Source organism: Oryctolagus cuniculus, chromosome X, assembly GCF_964237555.1.
Source record: "Oryctolagus cuniculus chromosome X, mOryCun1.1, whole genome shotgun sequence".
Classification (NCBI taxonomy): Eukaryota; Metazoa; Chordata; class Mammalia; order Lagomorpha; family Leporidae; genus Oryctolagus; species Oryctolagus cuniculus.
The window spans coordinates 30757405-30782507 of NC_091453.1; the positions used below are offsets into that span (position 1 = coordinate 30757405).

The window sequence follows — 25103 nt, forward strand, 5'->3', positions numbered from 1 at the left end:
AGCTATACTCAGGATTCCTTTTATTAAAGCCAAATGCCTTGTTTTCTTTTCAGAATACCTATTAGTGCTTATTGTAATACATTGTTTTTATGTAGTTTGACTTTCTCTTAAAATTGAAATATCTCTATTTGAAGGGCATGTTTGGTTTACCTTTTGATGTCATTACCATTACTTTCATGGCTGCATTTTTTTTTTTTTTTCCAAAAGATTGTTTGAATGGCACAGTGAGAGAGATTGTCTGCTGATGGATTCCCCAATGGCTGCAACAGCCAGGTTTGGGCTGTGCTGAAGCCAGGAGCTGGAAACTCCAATATGGTCTCCTTTGTGGGTGACAGGGGTCCAAGTAACTTTAGCCAACCTCCTGCCTTCCCAGGTGCATTAGCAGGAAACTGGATTTGAAGCTGATCTGCTGGGACTTGAACCAGCACTCCAATATGCTGGCTTAAACTACTATACAACAGTGCCAGCCCTGTGTTAACTTTATTTAAAAGCTGAATGTCAGCCCTGTGTCAACTTTATTTAAAGACTGTTTTGGTTTAATTTTTAGAACATTTTGTTTTTGTATATGGCAGATTTTGCTTAGTTATATGATTAAGGCAGGTTCACTTTAGTCAGTGCTATGGAAAATGTGAGATAAATAAAATACTGTTTTATATACGTAATTGGTAAGGTCTGCTCTTTGATATTTTGTCCTAAGTGTAACAATAAAGCAAGTATATATATGCTGTTAAATCCTGTTATTTGTATTATTATAAGGCATAATGAGATAGCTTGACAGAATTACCTGGGAAACTTTACAAATCTGAGCTACCATTGGGAACTTTAAAACATTACTATCAGATTTCTGCATCTCTTAATACCACCACCTGCTTTCCCTACCCACACACCCATAACCACTGAATGAGAATTGATATGTATCCAGATTGAGTTCTGATCTCTGTCCCGCCTTCATCCTCAGCTTTTCTAGTTATTGATGAGATCATCACTAGCTGAAGCAAACATTTTTTTTTTTTAAATTTTTTTAATTATTTCAAAGGTAGAGTTAGAGAGGGGTTTTATATCCACCGGTTTACTCCCAAATGGCCACAATGTCCAGGGGTCTGGGCCAGGCTAAAACCAGGAGCTAGAAGCTTCCTCTAGGTCTCTCACATGGGTGCAGGGGCCCAGGCACTTGAGCTATCTTCCACTACTTTCCCAGGAGCATTAGCAGGGAGCTGGATCGGAAGTGGATCAGCTGGGACTTGAACTAGCACCCATATGGGATGCTGGTGTTGTAGCTGGTGGCTTTACCTGCTAAACCACAGCACCAGCCTGATCTTTCTTTCTTTTTCTTTTTTTTTTTTTCTTTTTGTCTTTTTCTTTTTATTAAAGGTTTATTATATCCATTTGAAAGAGTTACAGAGAGAGGTAGAGACACAGAGAGAGGTCTTCCATCCACTGGTTCACTCCCCAAATGGCTGCAACATCTGGAGCTGCGCCGATCCGAAGCCAGGAGCCAGGAGTTTCTTCCGGGTCTCCCATGTGGGTGCTGGAGCCCAAGGACTTGGGCCATCTTCTGCTATCCCAGGCCATAGCAGAGAGCTGGTTTGGAAGAGGAGCAGCCGAGTCTTATACCGGCACCCATATGGGATGCTAGCACTTTAGGCCATGGCTTTAACCCGCTGTGCCACAGAGCCAGCCCTGGATACTTCTTTTTTTTTTTTTTTTTTTTTGACAGGCAGAGTGGACAGTGAGAGAGAGAGACAGAGAGAAAGGTCTTCCTTTTGCCGTTGGTTCACCCTCCAATGGCCGCTGCAGCCGGTGAACCGCGCTGATCCGATGGCAGGAGCCAGGTTCTCCTGGTCTCCCATGGGGTGCAGGGCCCAAGCACCTGGGCCATCCTCCACTGCACTTCCTGGCCACAGCAGAGAGCTGGCCTGGAAGAGAGGCAACCGGGACAGAATCCGGTGCCCTGACCGGGACTAGAACCCAGTGTGCCGGCGCTGCAAGGCGGAGGATTAGCCTAGTGAGCCACGACGCCAGCCAGGATACTTCTTTTTAATGAGTGTTTTTAGCAGATTGGAATTCTGCATTTGACTATTTCGAATTTTGCATTCCATTGTCTTCAGCTTTTCATTGTTTCTAATAAAAAGTTGTCTGTTGGTCTTTTGGTTTAATCCTGTGAAGGTAATTAGGGATGAGGTCCTCTCCCATTGCTTATTTCATTTGATCAGTTTTGTTTTGAGATTTGATTATTGTTTGTAGCCATTTTCTATACTCTTGAGGAATTGTTTATAGCCATTATCTATACTCTTGAGGAACGGTGGTTTTTCTGCTTACTACCTGTTGAATTCTGTATGTAGTGGAGGCTTTAGCTTGTGAGTATAAAGAAAATTGAAAATATGTCATTGTAAAAATTATAAGAAAAGGAGAGGAGGGAGTGTACAATGATAGGAAGTATTATGCTCTTAAAACTTGTTATGCAGGGCCGGCATTGTGGCATAGCCGGTAAAGCCACTGCCTGAGATGCCAGCATCCCATGTGGGGGCTGGTCAAGTCTTGGCTGCTACTGTTCCTAACCAGTTTCCTGCTAATGGCCTGGCAAAAGCGGCAAAACATGGCCCAAATTTTTGAGTCCCAGCTATATACCTGGAGACCAGGATGAAGCTCCTGGCTCCTGGCTTCAGCTTGGCTCAGCCCTGGCCTTTGTGGCCACTGGGGGAGTCAGTCAACCAGTGGATGGAAGGTTTCTCTTTCTCTTTTTCTCTTTTTCTCTTTCTCCATCCCTCCCTCCATCCCTCCCTCTCTCTTTCTAACTCTGCCTTTCAAGTACATAAAATCTTGTTCCCTTTGTAAAACTAAAAGAATTTAATTTTTTCTAGTTAGCCTATAATACTTGCACCTATTTGTGAGGTGCATTGTGATAATTGAATACATGTAAACAATGTATAATAATCAAATTATGGCAAGTAACATTTTTTCTCTACCTAAGCATTATTTATCATTTCTTTTCTTTGAGGAACCTTCAAATTCCTCTTTTGTTCTTTATAAAATAGATAATTGTTGAGAACTATAGTTACCCTACTGTGCTGTAGGACATTAGAACTAATTCCTCCTATGTAATTGGATTTTGAATTTCATTATCCAACCTCCCTATATCCCGTTTTCCTCCTACACTTCCTAGGTCACTAGAGATCAACTTTCTGAGCTTCCATATATGTGTAAGAATATGTGGTATTGGTCATTCTGTGCTTGCCTTATTTCACTTAACATAATGTCCTCCAGTTCCATCCATTTGACTGCACATGATAGGATTTCTTTCTTGTTTATGGATAAATTATTCTCCAGTGTATATATATATCATATTTTCTTCATCAGTGGGTACCTCAATTGACTCCATATCCTGGTTAATAATGAATAGTACTGTAGTTAAAATGGAAGTGCAGGTATATCTTTATGCTAATTTACTTTCCTTTTTATATATATCCAGAAGTGAGATTCCTGAATCATATGGGTTTTTTAGGTTTTTGAGAAACTTCCATACTGTTCTTCATTATGGTTGTACTAATTTACATTCTTACCAACAATGTATCAGAGTTCTTTCTCTGCATCCTCAATAACATGACCTATAGTCATTCCAATAGGTGTGAGATGATACCTCATGGTTCTGATTTGTATTTCCCCGATAACTAGTAATGTTGAATGTTTTCTCGTGTACTGTTGGCCATTTGTTTATTCTTTTTTGAGAAATGTCTATTAACATGATTTATCCATTTTTTTTAAATCTTTTTTTTTTTCTCTTGATATTCTGGAGGTTAATCCTTTGTTGGATGAATAATTTCAATAGTCTGCACATATTTTGTCTATTCTGTAAGTTGCCTCTTCACTCTGTTTCCTTTGCAATGCAGAAACTTCTTAGATTGATATTAGTGTATATATCCATGCTTTTGGGGGCCTTATCCAGAAAATTATCAAACTGTTCCTGCTATCTTTTCTTCTAATAGTTTCATAGTTTCATGTCTTAAAGTTAGGTCTTTGATCTTTGATAGGGTGAGAGGTAGCGTTTAGTTTCACTCTTCCTCATACAGACATCTGGTTTTTTTTCCACCACCGTTTATTGAAGAGGATGTCCTTTCTCCAGTGTATGCTATTGTCACCTTTGTTGAACATCAGTTGGCTATAGATGTGTTGATTTATTTCTGGGTTCTCTATTCCACTGGTCTTTGTGGTGTTGTGTTTTTTTTTTTTTTTTTTTTTTAATGCTAGTACTGTGCAGTGTTTACTATAGCTTTGGAGTGCATTTTGAAGTTCTTTGTTATGCTTTCCATTTTTTTTTCTGTTGCGGATAAATTTTTAATACTCATTCAGAATAAATAAAACAAAAAATCTCTAATAACAATCTCTGAGGATTCTATAAAAACTTCATAGAAAAGTGGAATTGAAAGATAAGTTTATATTGGTGCAGAAAGCTTTTGAAATCCATGGATAATTTTTTTGTATTGTGCATTTTCTACAAGCTTTTTGAAGACCCCCTCATATAATTTTAGGTAAGATTACACTATGGGCATATGATAAGGTTGAAAAATTTTAAAAAGCAAAATGACTTGTGAAGGTAGTGTGGTGAGGACCCTCAGAGATCACAAAATGATACTGAATTCCTTCTTCATTTTATTAATGGAAAGACTAATTCCTACACAGAGAAACTGCTTTGGAGCTATTTATTTTGTTAGCTAGCAGTAAACACTAACCATATGTAATTACTGTCAGATTTTTAAAATCCATATTCACAAATAATATCAGTATAAACTGGTTAAATATAAAAAGTAACTGTTTAGGCTTGAGCATTTGGCACATCAGGTTTTTTTTTTTTTTTTTTTTTTTTTTTATAAGATGTATTTATTTGAGGGTCAGAGTTACACAGGCAGAAGGAGAGGAAGAGGGAGGCAGAGAGAGAGAAGTCTTCATCCACTGGTTCACTCCCCAGTTGGCCACAATGGCCGGAGCTGCACTGATCTAAAGCCAGGAGCAAGAAGCTTCCTCTGGGTCTCCAACATGGGCGCAGGGGCCCAAGGATCTGGGCCATCCTCCACTGCTTTCCCAGGCCATAGCAGAGAGCTGGATCAGAAGTGGAGCAGCCCAGTCTCAAACCGGCGCCCATATGGGATGCTGGCACTACAGGCGGTGGCATCACCCGCTATGCCACAGCACCAGCAATTATTAAATCACTTGGAATACCTGCATTACATATCCAAGTTCCTGGTTCATGTCCTGGCTCCTCTGCTTCAGCATCCTGGAAAGCAGCAGGTGATGGCTCCGATATCCTATAAAAAACAGGGAGAGACCAAGAGGCAAAGAGACAGAAACAGGTCTTCTATCCACTAGTTTACTTCTCAAATGCCTGCAATGGCTTATATTGGACCAGGCCAACGTCAGGAGCCTGAAAGTCAATCCCAGTCTCCCATATGGGTAACAGGGACCCAAATACTTGCATCGTCACCTTCTGCCTCCCAAGGTGCACATCAACAGGAAGCTGGATTAGAACTGAACCGAGCACTCATAAGAGATATGCATATCCCAAGCGGCAATTTAACCACTGTGCCTATATATCAGCTTTTTATCAGATACTAGGAGTCACATGTATTTGACGAAATGTCCCCTGTGCACTATGGATACCTGTTACATATTTTAAAAATACAATGCAAATGAAAATCCCTGATTCTCTGCTCCATAGTGCTTTAATATCTTCTTTTTAAATATATAACATAAATTTTACCATTTTAACTATTTTTAAAAATGTACTTCATCATCCAAGAGTAAAACTCTGGCTCTCATCATAAATGATAACTTTCCCATTATCCTCTTTGAACAGCTCATGGCAATGATCATTCTTTCTGTTTGTGTGAGTTTGACTATTCTAGGTATTTCATATAAGTGGAATCATACAGTATCTGTTCTTCTGCATCTTTCACTTAGCATGATGTCTTTAAGATTCAGGCATGTTGTAGACTGAGAAATTTTCTGTCGTGTGTATACCATATTTTGTTCATCCATTCATCTGTTGGTGGTCACTTATACTTTTTAACAATTGTGACTAATACTGCTTAAAGATAGGTGTATAAGTTTCTGCTTTCGTTTCTTTTTGACAGAAATCCAGAAGTGGGGGTTACTGGATCATATGAGAATTCTGCAAGGGTATTTCAGAACAGAAAGTTATAGAACATGTCATTTTGAAAAAACTATGAGTAGATTTCTTTTTCCTGACATTAGACTGAACTCATCTTTCTTTTTTTTTTTTTTTTTAAAGATGTATTTATTTAAAAGTTGGGGTTGGGCATTGGGGGGAGATACCTTCCATCTACTGGTTCAGTCCCAAATGGCCTCAATAGCCAGAGCTGGGCCAGGCCAAAGCCAGGAGCTTCTTCCAGGTCTTCCATATGGAAGTCTCCTTGGGCCATCTTCCCCTGCTTTTCCTAGGCTATTAGCAGGGAGTTAGGAAGGAAGTGGAGCAGCCAGGACAGGAACCAGTGCCCATATGAGAAGCTGGCTTCACAGCCAGTGGCTTTATCTGCTATGCCACAATGCTGATCCCCCTGAAGTTCTTTTAATTCCTTTCCACAGACTTTGGAGTACCTGTGTACATTAGTCCCAGAGCCAGGATTTTACTTAAGGGGAAATATTAGAGACGTTATTGCTAGAATGAGGAATAAGGCAAAGATGTCTACTATCTCCATTGCTCCTCATTATTGTACTACAGGTCCTAGCCAGTTTGATTAGAAATTAATAGCCTTCAGCCACAGTAATTAGGTAGAACATAACATGAAGAAAATACCCTTTTACAGCATGAGCAAAGTAAATACTTAGGAATGAACTTAAAAGAGATGTTGATCCTCCTTAATTTTTAAGTGTAACTGAGCATCTATAAAAATAGCAACAAACTTTGATAAGGAATTAAATAAATTGATAAGGAAAAGGTGTGTGTTGGGTAATTGTGTAAGGGTTATACTTTTTCATGTGTTAAGGTATAATAATAAATATATAGTTAAAAATATGATACTGGCATATGAACAAATAGATAGGTAGAACGTTCTAGAAAGCCCAGAAACAGACTTATGTACATATAGAAATTGAGTATATGATAAAGGTGGTATCTTAAATTCCTGGTACTGTGATGGATTTATTGATAATAGTAGTTCTGGGACAGCTAGGTAGCTGTTTAGAAAAAGATGAAATTAAAGCCATATTTCAAATCATTCATAAGAATAAACTTCAAATGGATTAGGGACAAGATATTTAAAAATTGATAATACTGAAATACTAGAAGAAAACATCATAAAATCCTCTTTAAACTTCATGTATGAAAAGCCATTTTAGTTATAAAAATGTTGACAAATCAGTCTAAACAAAGTGGAAAGTAATCTCTATATGATAGTGTACCACCATAAATTCATTGGACACTTAAGAAACTGGGAGAACATGTTTGCAGCATATACCACTGATGAAGGGCTGCTATCCCTAATATATAACAAACTTTTAGAACTTCAAGGTAAAATAAGAACCTAATGGAAAAATGGGGGAAAAGGCATTGAACAGATACTTCAGAAAAAAAATAGATATAAAAGTAGTCCTTATACCTGGAAAAATACTCAAATTTACTCATCAAAGTTAGATAAATGCATCACTGAAACACAGTTTTTCACCTATGAAATCAATGAAAATTAGAAACGGCTGTGGGGAAACAGACCCTCTTATGCATTGTGTAAATGCAAACTAGTATTGCCTTTCTAGAACAGTTGACAACAATTTTCAAAGCTTACATTTGTATTTACCCTTTTTTTTTTTTTTTTTAAAAAAAGATATTTATTTTGGAAGTCAGAGTTACAGAGAGGGAGAGAGAGGTCTTCCATCTGATGGTTCATTCCCCAGTTGGCTGCAGCGGCCGGAGCTGTGCCGATCAGGAGCCAGGAGCTTCCTCTTGGTCCCACGCAGATGCAGGGACCCTAGGACTTGGCCCATCTTCTACTGCTTTCCCACTCCATAGCAGAGAGCTGGATTGGAAGTAGAGCAGCTGGGTCTCGAACCAGCACCCATATGGGATGCCAGCGCTTCAGGCCAGGGCGTTAACCCACTGCACCACAGCGCGGGCCCCTGTATTTACCTTGTGATGCAGCACCCCTACTATAGGAATCTACCTTGAAAATATGAAAAAAAAAAAGCATTATTTGTAATTGCATAATATTTGAAAAACCTAAAATATATGCTGGAGTATGGTTGTTCAAACCATGATGCATTTATGCAGTGTTACTATGAAGCTGTGGAAAATGAGAGTCTATGAATTGATGTTTATATACGGAATTTGTTGCTTTCTGTTTCTGACACTCTCCTTGCTGGGATTTTCTTCCTCACTTCAAGATCTGTGGTAACCTCAAAGTTTGCCCTATGATTCTTCAGGCTAATTAAGGTTGCTGATTTCTACTTGAGTACCAGCCAGCCAGGCATCAGTTGAGACCTGCCTTGAGGTGAAAGTCCAAGAAAAGGGTAGTTACTCATCCCGTGTGTTTTCCTCCTCTAAGTGTTCACTTTTCCTCTGGTTTTTGCCAGATTTTCGTCTCTCTCCAGTGCTTTCTGATCGTTGACATTTATATTTTGTCTAGCATTTAAAGCTGACTGTGGAATGCTGCTGTAACATTTACCTGTGGCAAAACTTCTATTTAACATTGTTGAGCTCATTTTGCTTTTATTACATTTGCAATTGTTACTTAATGTTCTATTATAAACATGTATCCTATATTGTTTTTCCACTTGTCTAGTGGCTTAGATCTAGGTTGTCCCCCAACTCAGGAGTAAATCTCATTCCAACAGGACCTGAGTGTTCTCCTTTACTCTCATCTCCACAATACTTGGAATTACTCAACTTACGTTTTTCAGTCTGAATGATAGAAGGTAGTATATCGCTTAAACTCAAATTTTCTCTTTTAGAGATGTACACTTGACATTTTTTCACCTTGTATGTTTATAATAGGGTTTATGTGCATCACCTATTTTTCTATCTATACTTCTTTTTATTTTTTTAATTTTAATTTTTTTTTTGACAGGCAGAGTGGGCAGTGAGAGAGAGAGAGAGAGAAAGGTCTTCCTTTTGCCGTTGGTTCACCCTCCAATGGCCGCTGCGGCCGGCGCACTGTGGCCGGCTCACCGCGCCAATCTGAAGGCAGGAGCCAGGTGGTGCACCTGGTCTCCCATGGGGTGCAGGACCCAAGCACCTGGGCCATCCTCCACTGTACTCCCGGGCCACAGCAGAGAGCTGGCCTGGAAGAGGGGGCAACCGGGACAGAATCCGGCGCCCTGACCGGGACTAGAACCCGGTGTGCCAGCGCCGCAAGGTGGAGGATTAGCCTATTGAGCCGCGGCGCCGGCCTATCTATACTTTTTGAGTCACATCTTACTCTTAGGATTTCTGCTCTTTCAGCCATGTTCAATAAATTGTTTCTCTTGCATTTTCTTCTTGTAGCTTTTACACTTTTACCTTTGATAGTTAGGTCTTCAGAGCAATTGTTGGTTTTTGTAGATGGTACAATCTAGACATGCAACTTCATATTTCTGAGTAAGATGCAACCATTTTTTTTTTAAATATCAGGGTTTTTTTTTTATTACTAATGTTAGGGGCAGTGTTTTGATGTTTTTTGAAATAATTCCATAAGGTGGTCTTCCTAAAATATAATCTGATCATATTATTTGAAATCATTTTGGAGTTTTCACTGTCTTATTATATCAATCAATAACTTAAATGTTTTAGTAAGGTCTTTGTGAAATAGAATCTCTTTCTGCATTTTCTGCTTAGCTTACCAGTATTCTAATCTTTAATGTACTCATTCTTCCATGGAAAGGATCACGCTGTTATTGTACATAGTATTCTTCACTGCACTGTAGTCCCAACAGTTCTGGTTATATATTAGATATTCAACAAATGTTTGTTGATTGAAAAATATAGTTGAGGAACTTGGCCCCATCCTTCATTAACCAACCCACCTTTTTAGGCCAGGTTAATTTTTTGGGGACACTAGTTTGGTTGATGAATAAAAGTCTAATAACTACTGATGACCTAAACAATTCTCTAAAATCCCCCTATGTTGACATAAAGTATTTATATACTTGTATATTGATAGCTCTGATTTCCTTAGCTTTTATCTCATTTGATCCTTAGAACAACTATGTAGTTAGAAAGATTGGACATTACCTCTGTTGTTTGAATCATTTTATTCATGTTGAATCGTAGTTTAAGTGACTTGCCTGAAGTTCACAGAGCTAGTTTTGTACCTCACTTACTCATATTTTTGGAAAAAGATTGTTCAGATAGTTATATACTGGTATTTATGAATAAAAGCTACTTCAATCCATTGTTCTGCCGAGTATGATCTAAAAGTAATATTTATGAAGTTTTGTTAACTTTTTGTTTTGGAGGAGTTGTCTTAAGCTTTATGACTGTAGCAATAATGGGTTTCAATCATGTTAGTACTTTGGAGCAGAGAAATATGGGTAAATGGTTTCATTTAGTTGTTATCCTGTGTAACCTTAAATATTGCAAGTATTGTTTAACCATTATTATGGAAGACTTGATGCTTTTAAAATATATAAATATTTTCTTCTTTTGTTTTTCTAAGATCATTTATTTGAGAGGCATAGTTACAGAGAGAGGGATAGACAAAGAGGTCAGTCTTCACCTGTTGGTTCACTCTCCAAATGTCTGCAATGGCCAGAGCTGAACTGGACCGAAACCAGGAGCCAGGAATTTCTTCTGGTCTCCCACATGGGTGTAGGGCCCAGGGACTAAGCCATCTTTCACACCTTTTCCAGGCTATCAGCAGGGAAGTGGGTTAGGATTGGAGCAGCCAGGACTCAAACCAGTACCTGTATTTGATGCTGGCACTGCAGGCAAATGCTTAATCTACTATGCCACATCGCCGGCCCCTATAAATATTTTCATAGGCCATTTTCTCTACCACAAACTACGTCTTGAAAACTGATACTTTAGGGCTGGTGCTGACGCCCTGGCCTGAAGCGCCAGCGTCCCATTTGGGTGCTGGTTCGAAACTCGGCTGCTCCTCTTCTGATCCAGCTCTCTGCTATGTCTTGGGATAGCAGTAGAGGTCGGCCCAGGTCCTTGGGCCCCTGCACCTGCATCCAGACCCGGAAGGAGCTCCTGGATCCTGGCTTCGGATTGGCACAGCTCTGGCTGTTGCGGCCAATTGGGGAGTGAACCATCGGATGGAAGACCTCTCTCTCTCTCTGCCTCTCCTCTCTCTGTGTAATTCTTTCAAATAAAAATAAATAAATCTTTACCCAAAAAAATGGATACTTTAAACTACTTTTGTATTTAGAAATTGTTAACTGCATTTTTGGCATGTGCTCTCTTGTTTATTGACTTTCTTGGGAACGTGGTATTTCTAGGCAGACCAATTATGGATTTAGAGGTAGCTTATTTCTCTAGCTTCATTAATGCTATTAAATAAAGTTCAGATCATTACGTCCTTAAATGTAATGAGAAGGTTGAGATGTTATTAACTACTGGGATTTTGTGAATTCTCAGGTCATATTTTTGTGATCTTTCATTTCAGTGAATGTTAGTTTTACTGGTATTAGGTATTCTGCAACATCTATTACTTGAAGCTGTCTGGCAGTGTTAAGGAAACACTTAAAATGTAATCAGTACTTTCTTCTTTCAGTTACTTATTCAAAGTATGCTAACACATTAGTATTGTAGAATTCTTAAAATATGAAATAGTTCTTTAAAGATTATATTAATTTTATTTTCTTCTCTTCTCCTACTTAGAAGAAGTATCATTCTGCAAAGGAAGCTTATGAACAACTTTTGCAGACAGAAAACCTTTCTACACAAGTAAAAGCAACTGTCTTACAACAATTAGGTGTGTAATATTTTACATTTATTAAAAGTACCTCTCTTTGTGTTTTTTTTTAATGTGCCTGGGATGGCAACAAAGGGGTCTTCAAAATGTTCACAGAAAATACATGTTATAAAACAGTTGTGCATGGATTTCAAAGAATTTTTTGTACCAAAACAAACTTACATTTTCAATGAACTTTTGGAAGTACCCTTTTATGTGGCTCATGTGTTCTATTCCTTTTCCTTTCTTTGCTCTGAATGGAAAAAATTAACTGAATTCAAAATATTTCCAGCCTCAACCAAGCATTGTATGTCTCACAGTCTATCTCTGTATAATTCTTTAGTGCTGCTGGTACTTTCAAATTCTCAGAATTATTCCCTAGTATTTATTGACTCATGGGCCAGAGAAACTCAATACTTCCTTTGTGACAGATATATACTTACCACTTAGTGAAACTAAGTGGTTGATTAAAGTTACTTAGCATTTAGTGAGCCTGCTTTTATAGCTTTATCTATAATAGTAACTGAAACATTTTATCTAAAAGTTGTAGAACATTAACACAATAGTTTCTTTAGGTAGGCGATTGTATTCTAATGTTGAACATGGGAGAATTTAGGCATTTGGATGTCATGTGTCACCATCATGGAGAAGATAATGAAGAAACTCCCCAACAATTAATATTGTTTAATTAATTGAGTTATTGTTCTTGTCTGTATTTGATATTTGGTTTGTGGTTTGTTTTTTGTCTGGGCAAATCATTTATTGTTAATTTTTTAACCAGATTCCTATATGAATGTTTGTAAAATGTAACTATGTTTGTGTAATTTAAAAGTCATTTAATGTTAGGTTTTCCATGTATCATGATATTAACATGTCATATGATTCATTATATAAACACTGCATTCATACATTTTTATGTATGAATTTTTTTAGTATTTTTAAAATTTTATCCGTTAGTTTTACTTGAGTTAAGAATTAATGGAGGCACCAAAATATTTGTTTCTAATGAGTTGTGTAGTTTTCAAGTAATGTGAATTTATATCTTTAAAATAAGTTAATAGAACAATAAAAAGGGTTTTTAATTTTTAAGTAAAAGAAACAAAGTGTGATGCTTTTAGAATATATGGCTTACTCATCAGCTAATATTTGAATATAAGTTTTTTTATCCATGCGATTTATAATTAAGTTTTCATTCATTTTACTTTCACTGAAGAATGTGTCAATTGCAAAGATGCATATATATTTTAAATTGTATAAATAGAAATAATTTTGGTTTTAGCTATGCCTGATTCATAAGTCACCTGTCCTCTTTGTCAATGGTTTATCATATTTCAGGGTAAATAAGTAAACTTTTCATGGTTTTGAATAAAAAAAATACTTCCCCTAATTAAGTCTAACTTATACCTGCATCAATCCTTCCTACTTGCTTGTCACTGCTGCTGAAGCAGTTCCTTTTATAACCTGTTATTTGAGGTCTTACTAGTAAGGTATGGGATGAACAGCTGAATACATGTATGATTTACTTACACATCCCTAAAATACGATAACTGAATCTCCTTAATTATTTTTGAGACAAAGTAAATATACTAAATATTAGAATATAAGGATCTTGATTTGTTATTTGTGCTATGGACCATATTCAAAGATTAAAACTAACTTTATACATTTGAATTGTCCTACAACTGACAAACCAGATTATTATATACTTTGCAGATGCAGAATATATAATACCATGATCTAATCTTTTGATTACATAGATATCTAATACTGTTTTAGTATTTGTACCATATGTATGTACTTTTCTTACAACTTTGTGTATTTTTTTAAACTGTCAAGTGCTTTATTTGTAACTAATGCCGAAGAGATAGGGATGTGCATGTTTTAATCTCATCTATCAATGATTAAATAGCCTTCTATTAATTCCATGAAAATAAGCATTGTATTAATAGAATGTCTTGGAAATTCATAAATTGCACATTAAAAGACTTAACATTATTATGTTCTTTGTTTCATAACTTGAAATTTTTTCAAATATCAAAATTATAGATGAGGGCCCCTATAGTTTGTAATCTACTAAATGTTAAGTGAATTTTCAAAATTATCTTCATTTCTGTTGAATAAAAAGCTCTTTGTAGCTTTGACCATACCTTACTATGAGAAGCAGGTTTTCTTGTGACAAGAATAAGCAGTTCGAGTTTGGGTATTCATTCTAAGTGAAATTAATAAATTGAGTGAAAGGTGTATTTTGTATGTTTTGTGTTTGGGGCTTTAAAATTAAGAAAATTAAGTCACTTACATAAATATTTTTAAATCATTTCACTATAGGTTGGATGCATCACACTGTGGATCTCCTGGGAGATAAAGCCACCAAGGAAAGCTATGCTATTCAATATCTCCAAAAGTCCTTGGAAGCTGATCCTAATTCTGGCCAGTCCTGGTATTTCCTTGGAAGGTGAGACTTAATTGGACATTTATGTTTTGCTTTTAACTGTTCCAGCTCAGAAATTTGAATTATAATGTAAAATACTAGTTTATAATCTGATCAGTTCATTTCTCCTTTCAGCAACAGCAATGATTCCTGGGAGTTACCAGTAGAAGGAAGTTTCTAAATATGGTGGTTTTCTCATAGCACAGTCTGGTTTAACATGGCATCTCTTATTTTGGTTATTGGATTCTCATTTGCATTGAATTATTGCTAGTTTTTAAAAAAGTCTTACAATTCTTTCCCCAGCCAGCTCCTTTTACTTTTGCCAAAAATATCACTTTTTCCCCTATTTAAACTTAAGTTTAAAGCCCTCACTCTTTGAATATCTAAGCTGTCACAGAATCTTCATTAGTTTTTTGGTTTCTTGTTTCTCCTATTTCTTACTTTGCAGTGCCTATTCAAAACCAATGAGTAGAGCCATCCTCTATTTTACTGTCCATAAGTGATTTTCCTTTCTGTTTAGCACATTCTTTGCAGATTCATATTCTGAGAAATTGTTCTCATCAATGCTATTAACATTATTAGGAAAACAAACTTCAGTCTATACTTGGGCTAGATTTGAAATTTTCTGCTGTTTTGTATTTTTACTTTCTTAAAACATTTTTTAAAAGACTAATTAATGAATTTGATAGGCAGAGTGACAAAGAAATCTTTGATCTGCTGGTTCACTCCCCAAAATGGCCTCAATAGTCAGGGTTGTGTCAAGCTAAAAACAGGAATCCAGAACTCCATCCAAGTCTTACATGTAGGTGGCAGGGGCCCAAGATTTTGGCCATCTTCCACTGCTTTCCCAAGTGCATTAGCAGGAAATTGAATCCGAAGCAGAGTTGCTAGGGAATGTACCAGCACTCCACTATTAAGCTGTTATTCAACCTGCTGTGTCTCAGTACCTGCCCTTTTACTTTTTTAAAAACTCATACTTACTCATACTGTACAGATTTATTTGAAATACCTTCCTCTTCTCTGCCTTAATCAGCAGTGGTTTCCAGCTTTTAAGTGACATGAATCACTAAAATTTCAGAATATTTATAGAGAATAATTACAGAGACCAAAATACGGTGTTTTGGCAAAGTAAAGACATTAAAATATTTTTGCTTTTTACTCTTAGCCTGTGATATTCCAGAATTAGTGAATTATCATATATATTAATTTGTTTTTTCCAATAAACTATTTATGTACATATTGTTTTTCCCCAATTTATTTTATTGAAAAAATTACCATATACTGTTTGGGTATTGAGACTCACTGATCTAAATAATTATGCATGTTAAAAATATTTAAATCTCTTATTCTTACCTTTCCTCTTTTGACCGTTCTCGTTTCCATCTTAAATTCTCAGACCAGTTGTTGTCTGTGCTATCCATCTGATGTGGCATGGTGACATTTATAATGTGTCTGCAATTCTCAACTAAATTGTGAAAGGTCCTTGAAGAAAGGGACTGTTTTGTTTTTCCTTTAGTGCCAAACACAAAGGAGATAATTTCTCAATAATTTAAGCTCTTATCTGTATACCCATCAGTTACATCCATATCAGTTACATCCATATTAACAAAATGGCAAGTCTTCAAAACTTTAATCTTATTTTGCTATCTTTATTGGTCATGAATACGGGCTTTACCTTAGCCTGTGTTACACTATTTTTGATACTTAGTTTAACTGTCTTATGTTTTCACTTTGGTGAATTAAAGAATTATTGTTCTCAATGTTACTATTTGAGAAAGTAGAATTAATCTAATCTAGTAAGTCTTACCAACATATATTTTTGTTCCTAACTCTGTATTCTGATATAGGAATTCAGAGATCAAACTATACTAGTTGAATGGGCTGTGCATGTTGTGTTCAACTCTCAATACTATAATAGTCAAGTGATATGGCCTCTAATTATTCTTTTAAATATTTATTTGTTTATCTAAAAGGCAGGGTTACAGAGAGCAGAGGCAGAGAGAGAGAGAGAGAGAGAGAGAGAGATGTCCTCCATCTGCTGATTCACTCCCCAGATGGCCTCAGTGGCTGGAGTTGTGCCGATCCGAAGCCAGGAGCCAGGAGCTTCTTCCGGGTCTCCCACGTGGGTGCAGGGGCCTAAGCACTTGGGCCATCTTCCACTGCTTTCCCAGGCCATAGCAGAGAGCTGGATCAGAAGTGGAGCAGCCCAGTCTCAAACCGGCGCCCATATGGGATGCAGGCACTGCAGTGGCTGCTTCACCCGCTATACCACAGCACCAGCCCTACCTCTAATTATGTTAATAGAGTTTATTTTTTTTTTATTTTTTTAAATTTTTGACAGGCAGAGTGGACAGTGAGAGAGAGAGACAGAGAGAAAGGTCTTCCTTTGCCGTTGGTTCACCCTCCAATGGCCGCCACGGCCGGCGCACTGCGCTGATCCGATGGCAGGAGCCAGGTACTTATCCTGGTCTCCCATGGGGTGCAGGGCCCAAGTACTTGGGCCATCCTCCACTGCACTCTGGCCACAGCAGAGAGCTGGCCTGGAAGAGGGGCAACCGGGACAGAACCTGGTGTGCCGGCACTGCAAGGCGGAGGATTAGCCTAGTGAGCCGCGGTGCGGGCTGTTAATAGAGTTTATAATACAACTTTCTTTAACACCCACAAGGCAGACAATAATCTAGATGATTGAAGTGTTAGTTACAATATGCATTACAATTGATATGTATACACACCTAAATATATTAGCTTATTAAGTTTTTTTAAACTTTGCTTTGTTAAATAGCCTATCCTTTCAGCAAGTAAATTTAATAAGTTTTAATATTAATGGAATTTTCTTGACTTTTTTTTTTCCCCTCCCTCTTAGGTGCTATTCAAGTATTGGGAAAGTTCAGGATGCCTTTATATCTTACAGGCAGTCTATTGATAAATCAGAAGCAAGTGCAGATACATGGTGTTCAATAGGGTAAGACTTTGTATTAAGAAAATGATAATTTAATTATTACCAAAAGCTGATTGCTTTACCTATAATGTACTTTATAGTTTACAATATGCTGTGAAACTAAGCAGTTGTTCTTCATTGATTTAATTTTTCTTCCCAGTGTGCTATATCAACAGCAAAATCAGCCTATGGATGCTTTACAGGCCTATATTTGTGCTGTACAATTGGACCATGGCCATGCTGCAGCCTGGATGGACCTAGGCACTCTCTATGAATCCTGCAACCAGCCTCAGGATGCCATTAAATGCTACTTAAATGCAACTAGGAGCAAAAGTTGTAGTAATACCTCTGCACTTGCAGCACGAATTAAGTATTTACAGGTAAAATTCTTAAATAGCAATTTTTTAAGGCCACATATATACTCAGGACACTCAGGCAGGAGGAGGGTGGATGGAAAGTTTGTCTAGTTGTGTTTTAATGTCTTAAAATCTGTTTCCATATTTTGTAAACATACCATAGCTTGTAATATTATTTTACTTTTCATTTTAACTTAGATATGCAGTATTTTAAAAGATGCTCTTTTGCGCATTTACGCTGTTGATGCATATTAATTTACATAATTTTTTTCTATGTACTGTCTACATTTTTAAGTTGTCATAGCATTTTAGAGAAAAGAACACGAACACTGTCTTTCACTCTTGCTTGGAGTTTCATGAGAAGACAGCTATGAGAACTCTGAAAACAGAGCTCAGCTTTGTTTTGATTCTCACAAAGGTTTATATTCTGGTTACCCTCTTTATACTTAGTATCTTTCTAAATCCCCCAATTTAGAATCTATTTTCTTTTAAAAACAATTAGCTATAGCATTTAGGAAGATTTAGTGGACTTGCTCTTACTCAAGTAGGCTTGTGTTAAATTTGCTTTTTACATAATTTTTCCTAGGCTCAGTTGTGTAACCTTCCACAAGGTAGTCTACAGAATAAAACTAAATTACTTCCTAGTATTGAGGAGGCATGGAGCCTACCAATCCCCGCAGAGCTTACCTCCAGGCAGGGTGCCATGAACACAGCACAGCAGGTGAGAAGTTGGGTTATGTTCTGCAGGTGCCCAGCTTTAAGGGTTCTTTTCAATCTGTAGTGGTCGAGCTTATTTTACTGAGAACAGGAGGCTTTTATTAATGAAAAGCCCTTTGACTTAATTGCAAAGGGAATTTAGAACAAAATAAAATTCCCTCTGATATGGGAAGAAATTTTGGGTTACCAACTTAGAACCTTTGTGTATTTTCATGACTTTAAGGCGATTTCTTAAAATAATGCTGCAGTGGTTTGTTTAATTTTTAAAGCAGTTTTTCAAAGGAAGGTACACATTCCTCCATTGATGATTCGTTTGATTTTGATTTTCAATAATTGCAATCAGCGATGTCCACAAAGCTTTGAAAAGTATTCCGCTTGTAAAGTTTTATAATTTGAAGGAATGAATTAAGAATATATAGAACCCTATTTTTGTCTTCCTTCTGTGATTCTTAGGCATGTAAACCTCATCATCCAAATACTGAACCTGTAGTAGGCCTCAGTCAAACACCAATTTCACAGCAATCCTTGCCACTACACATGATTCCTTCTAGCCAAGTAGATGACCTGTCCAGTCCTGCCAAGAGGAAAAGAACATCTAGTCCAACAAAGGTATATGTTTTAGAGAAATAGAAAATCCCAGTCAAAAAAGAATCTCCAACTGCCCTGAAATTGTGCAGTTTTTGAAATCTCTTGTCCTTTATTTTAAATCTGTGGACATCAAAGAGTGAAAGGTTTGAAATTTTCCATCCCAAACTTTTAACATCATATTAAATATAGAAAGTAGGGATAAATTTGCATTCATCAAGTCATTTTATTCATCTCCCTGCCGTTAAGATCTCAGCACACTTTTCATCATCACTTTTTACTGACATTGAAATAAATTTAATGTTGGATCTAGTGGACAGTATTGTATTTAGGTTAGCTCTTTGGGCGATAGTTTAGGGGTGGGCCTTTTTGGGTGGCTTGTTACTGAAACAGTATTTTTTAAAATTTATGACTTCCAAGTTTAATATGCATGTAAAGTTATTTTTAAAAATAATGTTATAATGTCTTTTCTATGTAAATGTTCTAATTCATGGTCATTTGGCCTCCATCAGTCATTATTAAATATATAGATTTAATCAATTATTCTTTAATTTTCTTTTTTTTTCTTTCTTTCTTTCTTTTTTTTTTTTTTTAAATTTTCTTTAGAATACTTCTGATAATTGGAGTGGTGGCCATGCAGTGTCACATCCTCCAGTACAGCAACAAGCTCATTCATGGTGTTTGACACCACAGAAATTACAGGTATGTAAGATACCCTTTGGAGAGATTTTGTTTTCTGTTAAAAAGCGTAAAATAGTAAGGTTTAAATTCTGAAAGTATTCTTAAAGCTTAACAACATAAGCTCGATTAATATGTACGTAAGTAAAATGAATCCACATTTACTGGGATAATGGAGGTAATTAATTTTTTTTTGCTTGTTTCGGTTTCTTTTTATAAAAAACAAGCAATACATTCACATGGTTTGAACTGCATAAAGTGTGATTATAGGGTATATTGCTGGGGTGGGAATCGTCTGACCCATGGACCATGTAAAGACTGCAGTATTATTTGGTCTGACCCTGCTAAGGTAACCATAGGCAGGACTTCAAATTCAATAACTCTATAGCAGGCTAATTTCAAAGTTGATAATTTTATGTGGAACACAAGTGTTATAAATATTCAATGGCCTTTTGCAGCAAAAAGGTTCGCTACCCTGGTTAGCCTAAAGTCCCCTTCCACTTCCTGCCCCTGCTCATTCATTTAGCTTCTAACAGACAACTAGTGTTACTAGTTTATCTTTATAGTGATAGGTTGTGTATATACAAGAAATATGCGCCCTCCTTTCTCTCATATTATTATTGTCCTTTTATATGTGAATGGGAAATACTGTGTACTGTGGTTTCATTTGTCTCCAGTGAACCATGCTTCAGAAATATTAAGTGAAAAATGCAGAAATAATTCTTAACTTTTAATTTGTGCTCCTAAGTAGCATGAAATCCTATTCCACTTTGGCTAGGCTGTGTGATCATCCCTCTGTCCTATGTATGTACACTGTCTGTATTTATTTCCTACCTGCCTCCTGTCAGTGGCTTAGTAGCCATCTCAATTACCAGATGGACTGTTGTCATGATACAGTATCCCTTGTCGTACTTAATAAAGACCCCAATTTCAAGTGTAGTGATGCTGGCAATTCATAAATTCCAAAGAGAAATTGTAAAGTGATTCCCTTAAGTGTAAAGTTGAAAGTTCTCTGTAAGAGAAGGAAACAAAAAATCGTATGCTGAGGTTGCTAATATCCACGGTAAGGACGTATCTTCTATCCATGAAATTATGAAAATAGAAAAATGAATATGCGCTAATCTTGCTGGTGACACCTCAAACTACAGAAAACTTATCTTTATAGTGCATGATAGTGTTTGGGTAAGATGGAAAATGCATTAAATTTGTATATGGAAAATACTAACAGAAAATGTGTTCCAAGTGATATCAGAAGTGCTGTCACAGAAAATATAGGGTTCAGTTACTATCTGTAGTATGAGGAGCCCACAGTGAAACTTGGAAGGTATCCACCATTGATAAGAAAGAACTACTGCATGCTGTTGGCATTGTATTTTTTATTTTATTTTATTTTTTATTTTTTGACAGGCAGAGTGGACAGAGAGACAGAGAGAAAGGTCTTCCTTTGCCGTTGGTTCACCCTCCAATGGCCGCTGCGGCTGGTGCACTGCAGCCGGCGCACCGCGCTGATCCGAAGCCAGGAGCCAGGTGCTTCTCCTGGTCTCCCATGGGGTGCAGGGCCCAAGCACCTGGGCCATCCTCCACTGCACTCCAGGGCCACAGCAGAGAGCTGGCCTGGAAGGGGGGCAACCGGGACAGAATCCGGCTCCCCGCCCGGGACTAGAACCCGGTGTGCCGGTGCCGCAAGGCAGAGGATTAGCCTAGTGAGCCGCGGCACCGGCTGGCATTGTATTTTACAAACCTACTATATCTGTATATTAAAAACTTGTTCTTTCGTCGTTATATCATCTTCAGTATCATATCTTTATTTAAGCAGATCACATTCAGGTTGTCTTCAAACTTTTCCAATTCCAAATAGTGCAGTTTTGAGCATACATGTCATTATTTTTTTAGCTTGAGGAGCTTTCTGTGTGAATACTAAAAAATACTGTATTTATCCGTAAAATTTCATGCCCATCTCTCTGAAAAGATCACATTATAGTAAACTTTATTCAAGCTTTTTAAAGGACTTCATCTTGAGGTTAATGATTGTTGGTCAGAAATCAGTATCTTTAACCAGGTAGCTATTCTGAGTTCTATCTAGTCATTTCAGTGGAAGGTTGCTTAGAATAGTGAGCCTGTTTCTTAGATATGTCTTTGACTATATTCTCCTTTTTTCTTCTTCTAGCACTTGGAACAGCTCCGTGCAAATAGAAATAATTTAAATCCAGCACAGAAACTGATGCTGGAACAGCTGGAAAGTCAGTTTGTCTTAATGCAACAACACCAAGTGTGTATAGCATTTTTTTCCCTAAAGTTTGTTAGCATTTTGAGTATTTTTATTCAATATCACATTATTTTAGAGCATATTCGTGCCTACTACTCCCTTATACTTTTTATGGAATATAATAATCAGTTTCTTAAATTGGTGTTAATGGATAGAGGTTTGGTGTGTTTTTTTTTGTTTGTTTTTTGGTTTTTGGTTTTTTTTTGGACAGGCAGAGTGGACAGTGAGAGAGTCAGGGAGAAAGGTCTTCCTTTACCATTGATTCACCCTCCAATGGCCGCTGCGGCTGGTGCACCGCGCTGAGCCAGGTGCTTCTCCTGGTCTCCCATGCACGCGCAGGGCCCAAGCACTTGGGTCATCCTCTACTGCACTCCCGGGCCACAGCAGAGAGCTGGACTGGAAGAGGGGCAACCGGGACGGAATCTGGTGCCCCGACCGGCACTAGAACCTGGTGTGGGGGCGCCGCAGGCGGAGGATTAGCCTAGTGAGCCATGTCGCCGGCCGGTAATGGACAGAGGTTTTTACAAAAGAAACAGCCATAAATTTAACTGTGAACACACACTTTGCATTTTACTATTTATATGCTACTTAACATACATTCTGAGGGTTTATTTACATTATTTATTACTTATCAAGCTATCCTAAACTAAAATTAGGGCTTTTTAAAAAGTTTTGGAGGATCTGACAGAAATGTAGAAGAGAGAAATTTTGAGGTTCCCTATTTTGTGATTGGGGAAAAGATCTATAAATTCCAGAGTTGTTTCCAGTAATGTTCAAATGCTTGCCTTTTTTTCATTAATAGTGGGCTATTTCTTTTAAATGAAGCATAGTTCTGCTTTCCCTAAGAAGCTTATCTAAAACTGAACAATTTCTTATTTTTAAAATGTGTATCTTTTTACCTAGAGAGATTAAATGTTAGAACCAAACCAGAGATTTCCTAATTATTCACCTTCATATTCTGAGTTTTTTCTCCTCTGGAACATATGAAACAATATTTACTTTTTGTTTTTTTGACAGATGAGACAAACAGGAGTTGCACAGGTACGATCTACTGGAATTCCTAATGGGCCAACAGCTGACTCATCACTGCCTACAAACTCAGTCTCTGGCCAGCAGCCACAGCTTGCCCTGACCAGAGTGCCTAGCGTCTCTCAGCCTGGAGTGCGCCCTGCCTGCCCAGGGCAGCCTTTGGCCAATGGACCCTTTTCTGCAGGCCCTGTTCCCTGTAGCACATCAAGAACGCTGGCAAGTACAGATACTATTTTGATAGGCAATAATCACATAACAGGAAGTGGAAGTAATGGAAACGTGCCTTACCTGCAGCGAAACGCACTCACTCTACCTCATAACCGCACAAACCTGACCAGCAGCACAGAGGAGCCGTGGAAAAACCAACTATCTAACTCCACTCAGGTAATAGAAGGACTAACTGCATCGTTGGCTTCTCACATAATGGTCCACCTTTATTTGGTTAGATACATTTCAAGAGGAGAATAGAAGTTTGAGGAAATGTTTTTATAAAAATGTTATAAATGTTACTACTACACTGTAAATGTTATAAAAATGTTATTACTACACTGTAATTCAGTACATATGTATATATTTTCTTTTTCTTTGTAAAATTTCCAGATGCAGATAATCTGGCATCTTTACAAATAAGAGAATACTCATAGACCATGTAACCTCCCCAACTCCCCACCACAAAACTCCTCAACCCCCGCACCCCCACAAACCCACTGTTAATTTACAGTGGCATAATGAGCACGTTTTGCTTAGTCCATTTTTGCAACAGTAGATTCAGCATCTGGATATGTTTGGAAGGTAGAACATGCAGGATTAGTTAATTAGAGTGGAGTGTGAGAATGGGGAAGTCTCAGCTAGTTTGACCAACAAAATTAGGTTGGATGAGACTGGATAGGATCAGCAAGGTTCAGAGTAAGGGAAGAACTCAAGATTGAGCTTTGGGGCATTTTGATGTAAAAGGCCAGGAAATTGAAGAATTGGCAAATAAGAATAGAAGAGGATTGACGTGTGAGGTACTAAAATCTAGGAAAATATGAGTGATGCCCTGTAAGGCCAATAGAAGTCTTTCAAGGAGGAGAATATGATTGAATAATGGTGTTAAGTTGGCTAAATTGATCATTTGAGGTATTTGATGACATTGTGGGGTTTGGGAAACTACAAAGCATATGGAAAATCTGACCCATGGCCTGTGTTTCTTTAATAGCCAGTGAGCTAAGGATGAGTTTTATATTTTTAAAGGGTTGCAACAAAGAAAACCCTGTAACAACACTGTATGACTTACAGGGCCTAAAATATGTGCCACCTGACTCTACAAAAAAATCGATCATCCAGTTGATTGTAGAGGGGTTAAAACCCTAATTATATTTGGTTTCAAGATGAAATGGGAGGAGAACATCTGGAAGTAGCAGGTATAGACAGTTCTAGCATAGAGACTTATAGTAGTGTCTTCTGTACATTCAAGGTGTAACTAAAGGGAAAGTAGGATTATGAAATCTGTTTTTTTTTTGTTTTTTTTTTTTAATTTAAAAGCAAATGGAAATGTTTAGTAGAAAGGGAGAAATTTACAAAGGAGGAAGAGGATAGTATTTTGGAAATGCAGTGTCTTTTAAACTTCAAAGGATTATTAAAAGAATAACATGAGGGTTTTATTAAAATGCCAGTAGTTTTCAGTTAATAAATGAGAACCTTTGTTACCTTTATAAAATATAGTTCTGTTGTTTTCCTCATCATGTCTAATCCCTGACTCACTTTAGTTGCTGAAATTTTCAGTAACTACTTTAGAAATTTGCTACCCTTTAAAAATATAATTGTAATTTGGGGGAAAAAATGCATACTCCTTAGTTTGCAGACCTAATGACCTCTATAAAGTAACTGTGAATTTTAAGTGGCAGTGAGCCCAGCCTTTGCATCACAAACCTCTCAAGGCCAGTGTCCATAGGACCTTTGTAATTTAGGTAATGAAGTTATCAGAAATGCTGTTGAACACATTCTAGGTCAAAAGTTTCCCCAATGATATTGCTGCATATTACTTACAGTAGAAAAGCCTCTCTTTCTTTTTTTAATATTGTCGATTCTAATTAAAGAGGCTTTTCAGATGCATTTCTTATCCAAAGTTAAATACTTTCCTGGAGTTGAAAACTAAATTATTGATAGACTGGTGTTGGTGTATCTACCTTTTAGCTTTTGAGGATGGATGGAAATAATAGATGTGTTATTAGTTTACATTATAGTT

At 37.2% G+C, this 25103-nt stretch overlaps 1 protein-coding gene across 10 annotated transcripts in view; it reads left to right on the plus strand.

The window, feature by feature from the left end:
• Positions 1-25103, plus strand: part of KDM6A (lysine demethylase 6A) — a 194012-nt gene that overhangs the window by 128692 nt on the left and 40217 nt on the right. For 2 of the 10 annotated variants that reach the window (XM_070066975.1, XM_051827032.2), the window contains 9 exons: positions 11807-11900; positions 14205-14331; positions 17171-17269; positions 17406-17625; positions 18188-18322; positions 18772-18927; positions 19510-19605; positions 21749-21850; positions 22865-23260. In XM_070066975.1, coding sequence (XP_069923076.1) covers positions 11807-11900; positions 14205-14331; positions 17171-17269; positions 17406-17625; positions 18188-18322; positions 18772-18927; positions 19510-19605; positions 21749-21850; positions 22865-23260 — 1425 coding nt within the window. The remainder of the gene's footprint in view (positions 1-11806; positions 11901-14204; positions 14332-17170; positions 17270-17405; positions 17626-18187; positions 18323-18771; positions 18928-19509; positions 19606-21748; positions 21851-22864; positions 23261-25103) is intronic. The other 8 variants (XM_070066976.1, XM_051827033.2, XM_051827035.2 and 5 more) reach the window with 7 other exon arrangements.